Source organism: Scardinius erythrophthalmus, assembly GCF_964197995.2.
Source record: "Scardinius erythrophthalmus genome assembly, chromosome: 10".
Taxonomy (NCBI): domain Eukaryota; kingdom Metazoa; phylum Chordata; class Actinopteri; order Cypriniformes; family Leuciscidae; genus Scardinius; species Scardinius erythrophthalmus.
The window spans coordinates 10,410,505-10,426,481 of NC_138230.1; the positions used below are offsets into that span (position 1 = coordinate 10,410,505).

Consider the following 15,977-nt stretch of genomic DNA (forward strand, 5'->3'; position numbering starts at 1 on the left):
CGAGCCCTCAGGGTTTCATTTGAATGTGCAAATCGTCATTCACGTACGAATCGCCTTAGATATGTGTGTGTGTTTTTGAGACTTTCCTGGCAGCATAACACTCATAACACAGAGCAGTCTACTCTTTAGCCAATCAGATTTAAGCTTATCAATCGACCAATCAGTATCACGTGAGGGCGGGCCGTCATCAGCTTTCGACCAGTTCATGGCTGAGCAGAGGTAAGTGCAGTTAATCGTTCATTTCTGTGTTAACTGAAGTTAAAGAAGCTTGAGATCAGTTGAAGCAATAGTTTATGAACTATTAACTGATGTAAGCAAGTGTTGTTGTAATCAGATGTCCCATATCGTGTCAAAAATGAAGAAGAATGATGCTTGTTTTGTTGTATTTTAGCTGAAGGTATACAGACAGCTCTCACAGCTACAATCACGTTAATGATTGCAAAACAATCATCTGTGGTCAATACCAATCGAGATTGTTCTTTAAATAGTGAATATACCTATTTTAATGAGCAGCCAGTGTTTTTTGCCATTTGTGTATGATGTTAAATTATTATTAACACTTGTTTCCCTGCATTTTTCAGGATTACTCACCTTTGGTGTGACATCTGGATAGCAGTCACAAACATCTTAATTCATGTTGTTTCTTTATTCTCTTTTATACTTTTTTTTTTGTATTTATGTCTTAATTGGTAACACTTTATTAAAACGTTTCATTAGTTAACATGAACTAATAATGAACTGCACGTGAACAGCCTTTATTATTTTTTGTTAATGTTAACATTTACTAATACTTCATTAAATCTTGTTAACATTAGTAAATGCACTGTAAACTAACAATGAACAGCTGTATTTTTAACTAACGTTAACAAAGATTAACAAACACAGCAACAAATGGTTCATGGTCATGGTTATTTAATACATGAACTAATGTTAAATTAGTTATTGTACCTTATTGTAGAGTGTTACCAATATATTCAACATGCATTTCCTTATGCTGATTTGTAATGTCAAGGTTTTTAAATAAGGTTTTTTATTGTCATCTTAAGGTCTCACAGGACAATATTGTGAAGCATTAATTTTACTTTGCCTAGTAAAATAGGCAAATCTGATTTTATGCTGATAAGACAAAGGTACTTATCATAGAGAGGCAATTAATATTATGCCACTAAGATTACTCAGTAAACTCAATTCAAATACCATCACTTAATTTCCCACATCCTCTGTCTGCACCTCTTGTACTATAGGGTTTTAGTACTTTAAATATCAGAACAAAATCTTATATGTCCTAACAGAGAGATCTACTGATGACTGGACTGAACACAATTCATTTTTCAACTTTTCACTTGATGTATTGCTCTTATATTTATATACTTTAAAAGCAAAGTACACTCTGACTGGATCTCACAACTCCTGAAGAGACGTATATTTCTCTGTACTGAATGTTGTGCTTCACAGTTTAGACTGTCAGTTCATGATCTTCATATGTAACAGGAACATTAATCATGATCAAGTCATTTTATATATTTTATTCCCAAAGGATTCGGAAACTTTCTAATTAATAAAATGTGTATATCAAATTGAACTATGTCTGAATCTTTTAATTCTTACATGAACATTTAATAATGCATGCATAGCAAGGCTTTATTCCTAAAGCGTGTACATATAGTCTGCAGGAGACAAATTAATACAGTAACAATGCATCACTTTCAACCACTTGTTGAAACAACTGTCAAAATGGATGGCTTGCAACATGACTGTTTTCAAAGAATTACAGTAGAAATGGTAAGATCACAGAACTGGTTGTCTGCAACTTCATACATCATCTGTCTTGGAAATCTGAAACAATAAAACTACATAATATATCCAGATCAAAACATGTCTCCTATATATGCATGTCATTACATACATTATCATCAGTTGAATGTGTGGTGGACAGGACATGAAAATCCATCATTACTAAAAATAAATGCAGGGCTCTCAAGTCTCACGCATTGGGCGTGAGACACACGCAATTCAACCAGCTCACACGCCACACCGTGTATTTCTCACGCTGAAAAGGCAATGCCAACCAAGTTGTCCTGCGAGCTTTATATCTAACGTTGTATACGAGGCGCGAGCACACAAAGTGAAGTTTCCTGCCGCCAGCGCGTATCTCGGCCAAATTGCGTTCGTTACAAGCAAGGGTGTAGATTTGGTTTGAACATTGGGGGGGTTGAAGTTTGGGTCTGCATATTTTTCATGTGATCATGGTATAAATATTGGGGGGGTTGTAATGCATAGATTTAAATATTGGGGGGGTTATCTCCCCCCCAACCCCCCCACAAATTAAGGCAACACAGATGCGCGAACACACGGAAGTTGACGAAACATTCTCGGCCACCGTACGTTCGTTAATAGGTAACCAACAACATCGCGTGAACACACGTCGTGATGGAGAAGGTAAGTTGGAAGAAAGCTCGTCTAACATTTTTAGGCTAGTAGAACATTTAATATATAGCCCATCGTTTACATTATTATTGATGCAGTCAAAAACTCTACAACTACTTTGCAACCAGGTCAGAAGCTTTGGCTAGCTTACGTTTTCTTAAACTAAGGGAATGTTAGTGGGTATGGGAAGTCAAGTCAAGTCAAGTCAAGTTTATTTATATAGCGCTTTTCACAACACAGGTTGTATCAAAGCAGCTTCACAGTAATAAATTAGAACAATACATCAGGAATGAAGATATATTTCTTCATTTTATTTCAAATACATTTAAATTTGTTTATTTTATTTTATTTTAAATTATATATTATACTGTATTAATAGTCTTTCTAGTTGCATTAAGGCTACATGTATTAAAGCAGAGTGCTCTGGGTAATATTTTATATCCTGTCAAAACATACATTAATCATTGCCATTGCATTTGTATTTTTCAAACACAAAACACATTTCATAAGCTGGAGTGTGTTCTCTTGTACACACACACACACACACACACACACACACACACACCTTAATAATACTCTAATATGTCATTTGTTCACAATGTCCCATGCACCACACAATAAATAATTATACCATTTTGATTAGACACATTTTTGTATAACTTATTTGTAATTTTGAAATATAACATTAAAGAGTATATTTGATGTGATGAATTGCTCTGTCATTTATCAGATTTATCAATTGTTATAATTTCAATTTAGGCTGGTTAATTATGAACAATGGGTAAAATTGAGGGGCGGGGACATATGGGGGCGGGGCTCCATTAGGGCTCCTCCCCTAACCGCATGTGATCTCACTCCAAGCTTTTGGTAAAACTTGAGAGCCCTGTAAATGTTTATATTCACATGTGGAATAAACAGCAGTTAATAAACTATTGCTTCAACTGATCTCTAACTTCTAAATACAGAAATGAACGATTAACTGCACTTACCTCTGCTCAGAAGCCCTAGGCTTCTATACTTGGCTCAGCCAGAGCTCAGCCATGAACTGGTCGAAAGCTGATGACGTAACATGTAGGTAGGCCCGCCCTCACGTGATACTGATTGGTCGATTGATAAGCTTTAATCTGATTGGCTAAAGAGTACGACTGCTCTGTGTTACGAGTGTTATGCTGCCAGGAAAGTATGAGGCGCCACGTAGGATTTAAATCAAACTTCGCTTATCAATACATACATAACACACGTGCACATATACCTATAAATTACTCGCATATACATGTATACTATTGGATGTTCAAAATACATATATGAAATACACGTGCACACTAATATGAAATCCATACCAATACATATTATGTTAGTCATGAATGCATATACACTTGTGAATAACTTGCATATACATATAAACTTGACGCACGCATACACCTATAAATACTCGCATATACATATAAACTTCCATGCATATAAACATATAAACACTCGCATATACATATAAACTTCCATGCATATACACCTATAAACACTCGCACATACATATAAACTTCCATGCATATACACCTATAAACACTCGCACATACATATAAACTTCCATGCATATACACCTATAAACACTCGCATATACATATAAACTTCCATGCATATACACCTATAAACACTTGCACATACATATAAACTCGATGCGCGCATACACATCCATAAAACACTCGCGCATACATAACGTGGATGTGTGCTTTGTGTATATATGTATATGCGAGTGATTTCATATGTGTATGTGCGTGAACTTTTCAGTGCAAACGGAAGGCATTTCAGTGTAACCGGAAGGCATTTCAGTGTAAAAGGAAGGCATTTCAGTGTAACCGGAAGGCATTTCAGTGTAAAAGTCATTTGTGTCATTTTGATAGTTTGTTTTCCAATTTGAAATGAAATAAGCATAAACGAGAAAACGGCCCCTTTATTCGTTTTTTCGTTAAAAAAAAAAAAAAAAACGAAAAAAATGAGATTTCGGCTTGATTTTTCATTTTTTTAGTTCTCAGGCAAAAAACGAACAAATTACTTCAAAATTAGTTTTCCACATGTGGGCGGCCTGACACGCCCCCTTCTGCCGATTGGTCAAGCAAGTCTGAGCACGTCATCAGTTGTTGCTCGGGTCTGTTCTACAAAATAAGAGTCCTCTACTATGGCTACAGATTCTTAAACTGTACAGGGCAGGTCCTATTGGGCTTTCTTCTGTGCAACTTTACGCGTTTCACAGAAATCTTTACATCAGAGATATTAATTATTAGTCTGCCACCAGCCTGTTTTATTTAGCTGTGCGGAGTTAAATCTGTGTGGTGAAGCTGCGCTTGACAGCGCCGAGCGGGAGAGGCTCACTGACCAATGTTCAGGCAGCAGTCAGAACTTTTCTTTTAGACGCTCCGTTTTGAAACGGGATGGTGATTGCAAATACTGTAATGCGATTGCTGAGGGTGGGTACCGATGATGGTGAAATACAGTTTTACTGAAACTGTAATCATATCCGCGACCCGCGAGAATGAGACAGATGATTGACAGGACGGCGAAGGCAATTAAACTTGGTGCTAGATATAACTTCTGTTAACAAAAAAATCAATAAAAAAGTGTTTAATCTAAGTGACTTTGTCTTTGTTTTATTGTTTTTGTTGTTTTTAATCAAGTAATTGTGAACCACAAACTGAGCTTTCGTTTTAAAGGGCAATTTCCAAAATATATTTATTTGTTATAATATGGGTATTTTATAATACTGCATAAATAAAAACAAACACACGTAATATGTATGCCTATAGGCTAAACACCACAGTTTTTTGGTTTTGTTTGTGTGAACTTTTATCCCCAACCATATTTCTTTATATGGGCTCCACTCCAGGGGTCACATCAGCACCCCTACTTCCCATGGTACTCTAACTGTAATTAACAGTATGCTGACCCAGTTTATATGTAAAATCTTTGGTATATGTAATCTATAATATCTAAAAACACTTTACAGTGTGATGGAAATAAACTTTTCTTAAAGCATGTTGTATATCACCACAGAATTATTGGCACCCTTCAATCTGTGTTGTATACTGTAGTAGACAATTGTCCTGCAAAATGATGAGGTTTTTGTAAGAAAAACATTGCGAGCTGTCGAATTCTTGTTTGGAATATAAATCAACAACGTAAGAGGCTTTAGGCTTTTTTTTTTTTTTTTTTTACGAAAAAATCGAATAAAGGCCGTTTTCTCGTTTATGCTTATTTCATTTCAAATTGGAAAACAAACTATCAACTAACAAACTATGCGCGCATCGAGTTTATATGTATGTGCGAGTGTTTATAGGTGTATATGCATGGAAGTTTATATGTATATGCGAGTGTTTATAGGTGTATATGCATTGAAGTTTATATGTATGTGCGAGTGTTTATAGGTGTATATGCATTGAAGTTTATATGTATGTGCGAGTGTTTATAGGTGTATATGCATGGAAGTTTATATGTATGTGCGAGTGTTTATAGGTGTATGTGCATGGAAGTTTATATGTATGTGCGAGTGTTTATAGGTGTATATGCATGGAAGTTTATATGTATATGCGAGTATTTATAGGTGTATGCGTGCGTCAAGTTTATATGTATATGCAAGTTATTCACAAGTGTATATGCATTCATTACTAACATAATATGTATTGGTATGGATTTCATATTAGTGTGCACGTGTATTTCATATATGTATTTTGAACATCCAATAGTATACATGTATATGCGAGTAATTTATAGGTGTATATGCACGTGTGTTATGTATGTATTGATAAGCGAAGTTTGATTTAAATCCTACGTGGCGCCTCATAGGAAAGTCTCAAAAACACACACACACACACACACACACACACACACACACACACACACACACACACACACACACACATATCTAAGGCGATTCGTACGTGAATGACGATTTGCACAGTCAAATGCAAGGATACACTCCTACATTTTAAACATTCAAAGGTTTTTGTGCACAGTTGTATATCTACGAATTATGTTTTGCATTTGTGAAATGTATTTTATGAGGATATAATTTTATTTTGCGCATGTGAATGCTTTTTGTGAATATATATTTTTTTTTCACGCACATGGATTTTTTTTGTGTGTACGTGAATTAGGTTTCATGCATGTGAAATTGTCTACGCATTTGTGAATCATGTTTTTTGCGTGATTTATATTTGAGGCTAATCTGCTTCCATACTCATGTACTGCAGTGAGGTGCTACTGGGCCGCTTAGAGCCTGAGAGATCGACATCTGTTCAAACTAACTGTAGAACACTTAATCTACAGTGAGAGAGAGCAAAGCAACATGACAAAACATTTTAAAAATCACGTAAGAAACACAATGCAATGGGAGCAGGAACTCTTCCATATCTTTCTCTAGTCCAAGCAGAAGGTACTTTCTCATTTTTCACACTGCCAAAAATAATATTTTCAATATGTATTTTAACTTTTTTTTAGTTTAAATATCTAAAAGTCACTGTGAGAGAATGGCGGCCTCTACCGGAGACTTCAGAAAAATACAGCTTCTTCATTTTAAAATATAAATGTGCAACATATAAAGGTCCCCTATTATGCCCCTTTTCACAACATGTAAAATAAGTCTCTGCTGTCCCCAGAGCGTGTATGTGAAGTTTTAGCTCAAAATACCCAACAGATCATTTTTTACAGTATGTTTAAATTGTCATTTTTTGGGGCTCAGAAAAACACGCTGTTTTAGTGTGTGCCCTTTAAATGCAAATAAGCTGCTGCTGCTGGACGGCACAGGGGGCGGAGCTTCATGAGCTCGCGCTCAGTCTCTCAGGATAATTTCATCTCGCGGAATGATGATAATATCAGAAACTCTCAGTAACGGTGTTCATTTCGACCCGGAGTCGGACAATAATGCCTACAAAGTCAGAGTGCTGTATAGAGATGGAACAGGTATAGTTTAGTAGTTTAATTACGGTTAAAACGTATTTGTCATCTGCTTGTATGTATCCATTATTAATAGCCTACAAGTCTGCTGTTTCGGACCAGGTCCGAATGATGATCAAACATATACTGATGAGTTTAATAAAGTTTATTGTACATAACACAAAAGATGAAGCATCAGTTTTACTTCAGAAAATCACTGTAAGAGCTGAGTAAACACAGTAAGTTATAAGAAGTGCGCAAGTACATAAACGAATTTCGGTAGAGTTGAGGGAGCATTTTCTTTAAAAACAAAATAATTTCACCTCGTCTTCAGCGGCTGCCTCAGATTTCGGGAGTAAATAGAGAGAGCTATGTGGATTAATACATCCAGCCACACAACAACACACACAACTACAATGCTTGGGAGACATTCTTATCTATGGCTGTGAACTCGATCAGGGCGGGTCTATGTTGAAACGGCAGTGTCTGTCAACACTCGTGGGTGGGGCCTGTGCTTAGTGACGTCACTAAAACAGCATTGGGAGACACTGCTGATGATTTATGGGGATTAATAAAAAAGGAGTGAGTGGATTTTTATCACTATTGGCTGGTTGTGTACACACACTGCCAACACACATTTATGTCCAAACAGCATGCAAAAGTGAATTTTGCATAATAGGGGACCTTTAAAGTCATCCAGGTCAGCATCAGCTTTCTTCTGCTTTAGGAATTCCAACAGCAAGACTGATCGGAGGAACAGGAAGTTCAAGGAAGCGGAACGTCTTTTCAGCAAGTCCTCTGTCACATCAGTGGCAGTCAGTATTTTAGAAATGTATAATAAAAAATAATAACAAAGATTTTAAACAATAATTAAGAAAATTATTTAAATTCATCATTTTTGTGTGAATTGTCTTACAGGCTGTTTGTGCTCTTGGAGGGATTCCTGATCATATGAATGAAAAACGAGAGTAGAATCTCAAACTTTTTGTGTTTGCAAGGAATTTCAGATAATCATGAATCTGCATTTATTGTTAAATGGATTGTGCTTTAAAACCTAGTGAGCTGCCTGTGTAGAGATTACCCTCCCTCATAGGCTCATCGTCTATTAAAGCAGCATTTTTGAGTATCGTCAAACGAACATTCAGAATGTGCATGTGAAGTCCAGAATGCTGTCTAGGTTGGCAGCTCACAAAGTTAAAAGTTGTGTTGGACTTGAAGTGGCACTGTGAAGACTGATCGGTGTCTGGCATCAAAGTACCACGAGAGCAGACGGCTCTGTGGTTTCCAATCGCTCTCGCAGTGCTTTGATGTCATACACCGATCGGTCTTCACAGCGCCACTTCCAGTTGAACACAACTCTTTTCACACCATTACTCCAACCTGCAGCTATCTCAAGGATCTCAAGCTGACGAGCTGAAGACGTTATTGTAGCTTTACCCATTAATAGACACAGTACTTCCTTGAAAATAAATTCTAGCACAGCGCTACAACAACCATAATGACATAACCCTTCACAATAGATAATGCTTTACAATCAACTCTGTTAGAGAACTACATATGACAATTTATCTGTTCAATATAATACCTCACTCACCTGTTGAGTAAATAAAACACCATCTCCACATCGCCTTTACAACATTTTAAATCAGTTCTTGCCATCTCCGAAAAGCCAAGCCGATGTTGATTGTTTTATTACGAGATCTGTCATGTTCTCTTTTTGCCAGCAACTTTTTTTCTATTTACGGATATGACGAGACACGCAATAAATGCAATTTGCCAATTTGCCCACGGAAAAAAAACATTCCTTCAGTTCTAAAATATAAACACTTACAACATGTTTAGTAGGGTAAGACAAAAACACTTTTTGGAAGAAGGATTGATGTATTGAGAAAAAAAGTTACATAGTGTACCTTTAAGAGAAACAGCCAATTTGACATTGTTTTGCAAGAATTGTAAGTTACTTTGATAAAGTGTATTTAGTGGCCTGATCTGTTAATCACTTTATGTTTATAAACTTTCTTTTTCCTCTGCTTCTATAGGCGAGCCAGGCAGCGGGACAGAGAGCGACACATCCCCGGACCTCCAGAACCAGGAAAACGAACCCAGCCAGGAAGACACAGAGGAGGCAGACGGAGCCCTACAGGACCTGAAACCCCAGAAAGCCGCTTCGTCTTCCTCTGGAAGCCACCACAACAGCCACAAGAAACGCAAGAACAAGAACAGACACAGGTACCCGATCTCCAGCATGCCCTTGGGGTCCAGGATATAAGATGGTTATTTATTTATGACCTCATTCCAGCTGATCCAGTGCTAATTCAGAACAGGCTGAGAAGTATTTGATGTAATGTCCTGTGGACTCCTCTGAGTGGATGTGGGATCTGTCATAAATTGACGTATTCATAAGATTATGATTGCCACGCCTCTTTTCCAAATGAGAGGAGTTACTTCAGTTTCATTTTTGTTCTTTCCTCTCTGTTCTTTTATTTTTGTTCTTTACTCTCTTATGGATTTGGCCTAAAGACTCTTACTCTGTCCTAATGTTTTTCTAATGCTGTTTTGTCCAGTTCAGACCTACTGTATAAGAGGATGGTTTGATTAAAGAATGAAACACTCTAATGAAACCGTTTGAATCTGTGTTTGTATTAGATGGACAGAAGGAAGATTGAGGAGCTAGTTTTCAACATCTCACTGAGATGTTTTATGGAAATTTACTATGGATTGGAAGGTTTGATATTAACTGGGTCTAATATATTAACTATTTTCAGACCCTTTCAAATTTGTCTTTATTGTTGTACAAAATCCATTTGCTGATATAATCCTATCATTAAGCCACAAAAATGATGGTGAATCTTGATTTTGTTAAGTGTGGTTTGCTTTGGAGCAGATGAAGTTTGCATCCAGGATCGTTTCCTATTAAATAAGATGAGCACTAGTTAGGGTCTGATATTCACTGATGCCCTATAGAGGATGCTTTAGTGTCTACATGTAAACCCAAGTGTTGACACCCTATCTAGTCCACTGTGGGATTGATGTGCTGGTCGTGTCGTGCACTAACCTCTGATGCTCTCTTCCTTCCTAACGCTGCCCCCTTCAGCCCCTCTGGCATGTTTGATTATGACTTTGAGTAAGTCTCAATTTTACTTCCTGTTTCTCAGTCGCGTGTCTTCTGTCCGTTAGCTGCGTAGGGCCGTCCACGTCGCGTGGATGAATGCTGTGATGCTTGCTTCTGCCTCATCATTCGCAGATGTTCCTGCAGTTTTGTTCTGGTTTTGCATTTATTATTCAGCTGCATGCTTGTGGAGTTCATAGACATGTTGGGGTTTTTAGTTAGTTGCATGCAGGGTTTTAAACGGGTTCAATGATTAATCTGACCATGATGGAGTTCATTTGTTTTCTCCTCACAGATTTGACACGAAGATGAACAAGAAACCCAGAGCAGTAAGTTCAGATGTATTTCTCTCGTACACATGTAAATAACTTTTTTAATAAAAAAAAATTGCTGTTAAATGTAATGTTATAGTAAAAGTTTGAATGTGCCAGATCATGTCACTCTACCAATCAGTGATGACAGTATTTGCATATTCTGATGTTTTCAGAATAATTGTTGAAGCTTTCACACATATTACATACATTATCCAGAGTGTAATAGTGTGATTTGTGTGATTCTGCAGGATTACTCGGCCTAACGGATCCCCTCAGTCTCACTCACAGACATTCACACAAACCAAACCTCTTCAGTAAATCCTGATCCTCTCCGGTCCAGAATGTCTGGATCTTCTCCTGCATTTCTCCACTTGTGTTTGCTTTTTCCCTTACCGTAGTGAAGCTCTCATGTGAATGATAGTCTCTGTTGGATTCAGATCCTGTTATTGCATGATATATATTGCAAAATGAGGTTCCAGAGCTGCTCATAATGCTGGAATCTTTTTATTCATTACGTTACATAGAAGATGCATCAGTGGATCCAAACCTTTGCCTCTTGCTTTTGAATATCCATCACTTTTTTTGTTAAACTTGTGTAATGCTATTATAAAAAATTGGTCATGTCATTATTATTATTATTATTTTTTTACCATCTTGTTTTGAATAATACTGAGACAGTGTGTTGTTTGGTGGCCAGTTCTTGAATTAAAAACTGGACTGTGTAAGCATCTTGATGTGTAAGCATTTAAATGTTATTAAAACCATTTATACTATTTGTTCAGCACTGAGATAAATCTTTATGTCGAAGAAACTCGTTTTACTTTCTTTTGTTTGAGACATTATAAATCTTTTCATTTGGATTTTGTAAAATCATAGCAGTGTTTCTCGGAGCCTCCCATAATAATCAGATATAAGAGTGTAAAGACCACCCATTGGCCCAAAGACGGAGTCCAACGGTCTGGGTGAAGGTATAATGTGTGTATGTCTTTTCAGCGTTCCAGTGAAGTTCACTTTATTCACTTTATTTATTATTTTTATAGAATTTTAGTTTCAATATTACTTTAGCTCTACGCTTAATCTGACTCCAATTTCAAATGATAATCAAATTTAGATTGCGTTTCTTATTAGGAAATAATCATAAATACTGATTCTGATTTAATTTAGATTTTTGATTATTCTGAGTATCTTTATTTTCAATTATTATTTCATTATGGACCTGAATCTCACGCCCCGGGTTTACGTGGATCTCACGGACACAAACTTGTGTAGTTTATTTTAGCAACTTCCATACAACTTGCCAAGTCAGTGATAGACAGAAATCAAAAGGTCTTCAGATGACGTGCCTACTGCTCCGTTCATATGCGCCTTTAGTTTGACCTATCCTGGACACAGAGCTGCGGTAGCACCAGCTCATTATCTACTAAAATAATGATTTCAGAATATATCAAGATGTAACATTTATTAGTCAGGTAAAAATGTATCATGTCAATTACACAAGTAAATGATTAAAAGCCAGTTCAGAAATAATAAATACATGAAATCAGTTACTCAAAGATGACTCTAAAAGTAAGCAATGCATTCCTGACAGAGACATGCTGTGGTGTGTGTGTGTTCCAATGGGAAAACACTGAAACAGCACTGAATGGTGGTCGTTCCTGGTTACAGGTTCCCACCGACTGCTCTGTCACCTACCCTTAAATACCCAGACCAGAACAAAGGGTTATACCAATATTTTTTAGAGTTCTTTTGGGTCAAATCATGTTCCCCAGAGGGTAACAACTGGTTTCGGGGGAGAGGGGAGAATTATCAGATATCTTGAAGAGACATCACCCAAAGAGGACAACAGGATTCTCCTGTTCTCAATCTTTCCCATTATACCAATGACTGCAATGAAATTAAGACCATTTTATCAATCGTATGAGAAGGAAAAACAATAGATTCACAAGATACATCATATGTGATATATAGACAATCTCAGTGAACTTTTAGTGACTTGAGGAGGGAGAGGGGGGATGCATATAAACAAGGAGATAAGTTTGGACAAGACAATGTCCTGTGCTCTCGATCTTCTGTCCAGGGTGCGTTTTATTGCTTTATTGCAGGGTGAATTTTATCTCAGCTTTGGTTTTAGCAGGAAAATCAGTTCTTACAAGAGCAACAGATTGACTAACGATCCTTATCACAGATATCACCAAACAATCCAGCTTTTGTAAGTCTGCTATTTTTCTTCTTCAGGACCTGACAGAAACATCAGTCCCAATACAAACAGACACACATGAACCAAACACACCGAATACAGGGACAAATGTAAATGTGTGCAGTGGCGGTGTTAAACGGTTAGTTCACCCAAAAATGAAAATTCTGTCAGTAATTACTCACCCTCATGTTGTTCCAACCCCGTAAGACCTTCGTTCATCTTCGGAACACAAATTAAGATATTTTTGAATAAATCTGAGAGCTGGCTCACTGCTCCATAGGCTTCTAAAGACGTTATAACTTTCTGGCCCAGAAAATGCATTAAAGACATCGTTAATATAGTCCAAGTGACTACAGTGGCTCAATCTTAAGTTTATAAAGCGACGAGAATACTTTTTGTGCGCAAAAATAAACAAAAATAACGACTTTATTCCACTATTCATTTCCTTCTCTCTGGGCTTCGAGTTTTTTCACGTAGTGTAATAGTAGCGCGTCTGTGTTGTACGTCACACGCATCACACACATGACCAGCGTCGGCCAATAGTGAGCCTACGTGGTGACGTGCAACACAGACGCGCTACGCTTAAACACTACGTGAAAAAACTTGAGGCAAAGACACCGATAAGTATTTAGCAACGCTGCCAAAGATTACAAACTTTTTTACGGCTACTGTTGGGGACACAGACAGGAACAACAACATCCAAAGCGTAAAACATGCTGCTACAGCAGCAGCAGCTAGCTGTGAAGTGGCGCTAGGTGAGGATAACATTAACACACTCACATGGATATACGTGGATATACACACTCGTGGATTTGCTTAGAGCCAAATGCAACCTCACCTCTCCCCAGTTCGCCTCTCTTACCCCGTCTCACTCACTTAACAGTTACTATAAATACCGTTTTGGCGCTTGTAAATGTGACGTGACAGATCATCTCTACATCACTAGCTAATAGTAAATAAACACGAATGAACAATGTTGAAAGATACAGTACAACTTAACGAAATGTATTTTACATTATAGATCAATCAGTGTTTTTCAACTGTGGAAAGGGGTCAATAAAACAGCTGGAGAACAATTGTCACATAACATTTACCTCAGGAAAGCCAATTAATGACCATAATATGGGCTATAGCATGTTTGTTGGCTAGAAAATAAGGGCTATTAAGAGTATTTTGCTAAATATGTGTATTATATTACATATTTAGTATATTTTTACTTATATCATTAAATAAAGTTGTTATTATAATAAAAACACATATGTTTAATTTGAGTTATTTTTAACCTTAAATAATAATACCACCTGATAGGGCTGTTTGTATGTTTACAGGATTATATGAGTTTTTTTTTTTTCTTGAGAAAAATGAATGCCTGTCTTGTGTACCTAATATTTATCCAAATGAGTCAATATTGAATCAAATCACAAGAATTGAATTGAAATCGTGAAATTTGTGTCAAGCAATAATAAAAAACGTAGCTTACCAGAAATTGTACCATGTAAACATTTTTACATGTTTCTGTTTAGTTACTAAAATGTTTTGACATTCACAATAGGCTGATGCAAGATTTTTCAGGTCTTATCTGAAACCTTATTCTCTGTTCGGTTCCATCGTAACTATTAGTTTGTGTAGTGCTACACTTTGTGTGTTCTCTGCTTTCCATCTTCATTTTGGAGTAAAGAAGTGTTTAGTGTTGGAAGTTTTTTTTTCTCCTCTCCAACTTTTACTTCCCCATAGATTAGCTTTATCTGCCTATTCACCATTCAGTCGGTAATTTTTTTTCCGTTCTCTTTTAAAGATCGAATGGGGGGGGGGGGGCATACATACCTTCGCCTTGGGCCCCCAATTTGCTAAATCCGCCACTGTGTGAATACAAGAGGAGCTCTGACATCACTAGTTCAGAGAGAGATTCAGAGAAAGTGAAACTAACTTTATCAGCAACAATATGGATACCTGAAACGATCAACCTCTTAAACTATACAGAATATTTATTTCTGTCTTGTGGACACATCTGATCCTCACAGGTAAGAGATAGAAATATAAGAGAGATTGTGCTGAACAGGTTTCTAATGGAAATGATCTGGTTTAGTAGGTTTATGTCGAACAAAAGTTGAACAGAACCAGGGTCTGTTTGCATCAACTAGTATGTTTTTCCTTCAGGCTGTTAGAAACTTTTTGAAGTCAGTTACATGAAAACGTAGATTGGTCTAATTTGAGACCGAAAAGTAAGAACAATAACCCCTACATAACTGATTTAGTTCTTTAGACAGTCTTAACATAATAGTTGTTTATGCAACTTCCCCGAGTGTTTAATCGCCAAATACTCACTCTAGTTACTCACTCTATACTACTTTAGTTGTTTACTGCACTGAAATGGTAGCTATCAGAATTGTATTTAAATATGTCATTTGATTGGTTGTGACGCAAAGTTTGGGCTTTCTTTAATTTTGTCACACGACATAAAGACTAAAGAGACAGGAAGCATGACCCTTACACACACACACACACACACACACACACACACACACACACACACACAAAAAAAAAAAATGCTGAACCAGAAAAAAAGCTACAAAGTTTTGTGCACAAATGTGTCAAACACCTTATGAAGAGTGAAGAAAGTGACGGAATGCAGACACACTTGACAAGATGAAATAATACTTACATCACGTTTACGCTTATACGTTTATTTTGTGGGAAGACATTTTGTCGGAAAATATTTTTAAAAGAAGTTTGTTGTTTGTATTTAATATAAACAGCAAATGTTCAGTTTTTTGTGAATACACTCACTGTTTTTATGAATACACTCACTGTAAATCCCATAAATCAAAATTAAATGTCTCTTGGCCATACAAAATATATGTTAATTTTGGGGGAAAGGGAAAGGTACTGGTCCTTTAATGTAAACATTATTTCTTTTATATTATTTATGATTATTCTGTTGTTGTTGTTTTTTTCTTTTGCCTTAAAAGGGCATAAAGAGGTGAAGAACAATGGCAGAATCTTTCCC

The 15,977-nt window shown here is 36.7% G+C and overlaps 1 protein-coding gene across 1 annotated transcript; it reads left to right on the forward strand.

Moving 5' to 3' along the window:
• Positions 1–205: 205 nt before the first annotated feature.
• Positions 206–11,161, forward strand: LOC308696806 (chromatin modification-related protein MEAF6-like; the record flags this gene model as incomplete). Its single annotated transcript, XM_081375705.1, has 6 exons — positions 206–219; positions 8,078–8,165; positions 8,269–8,314; positions 9,390–9,579; positions 10,755–10,788; positions 11,022–11,161. The coding sequence occupies 6 exons, from the start codon at positions 206–208 to the stop codon at positions 11,034–11,036; spliced, it is 387 nt and encodes a 128-aa protein (XP_081231831.1). The 3' UTR covers positions 11,037–11,161.
• Positions 11,162–15,977: the final 4,816 nt, after the last annotated feature.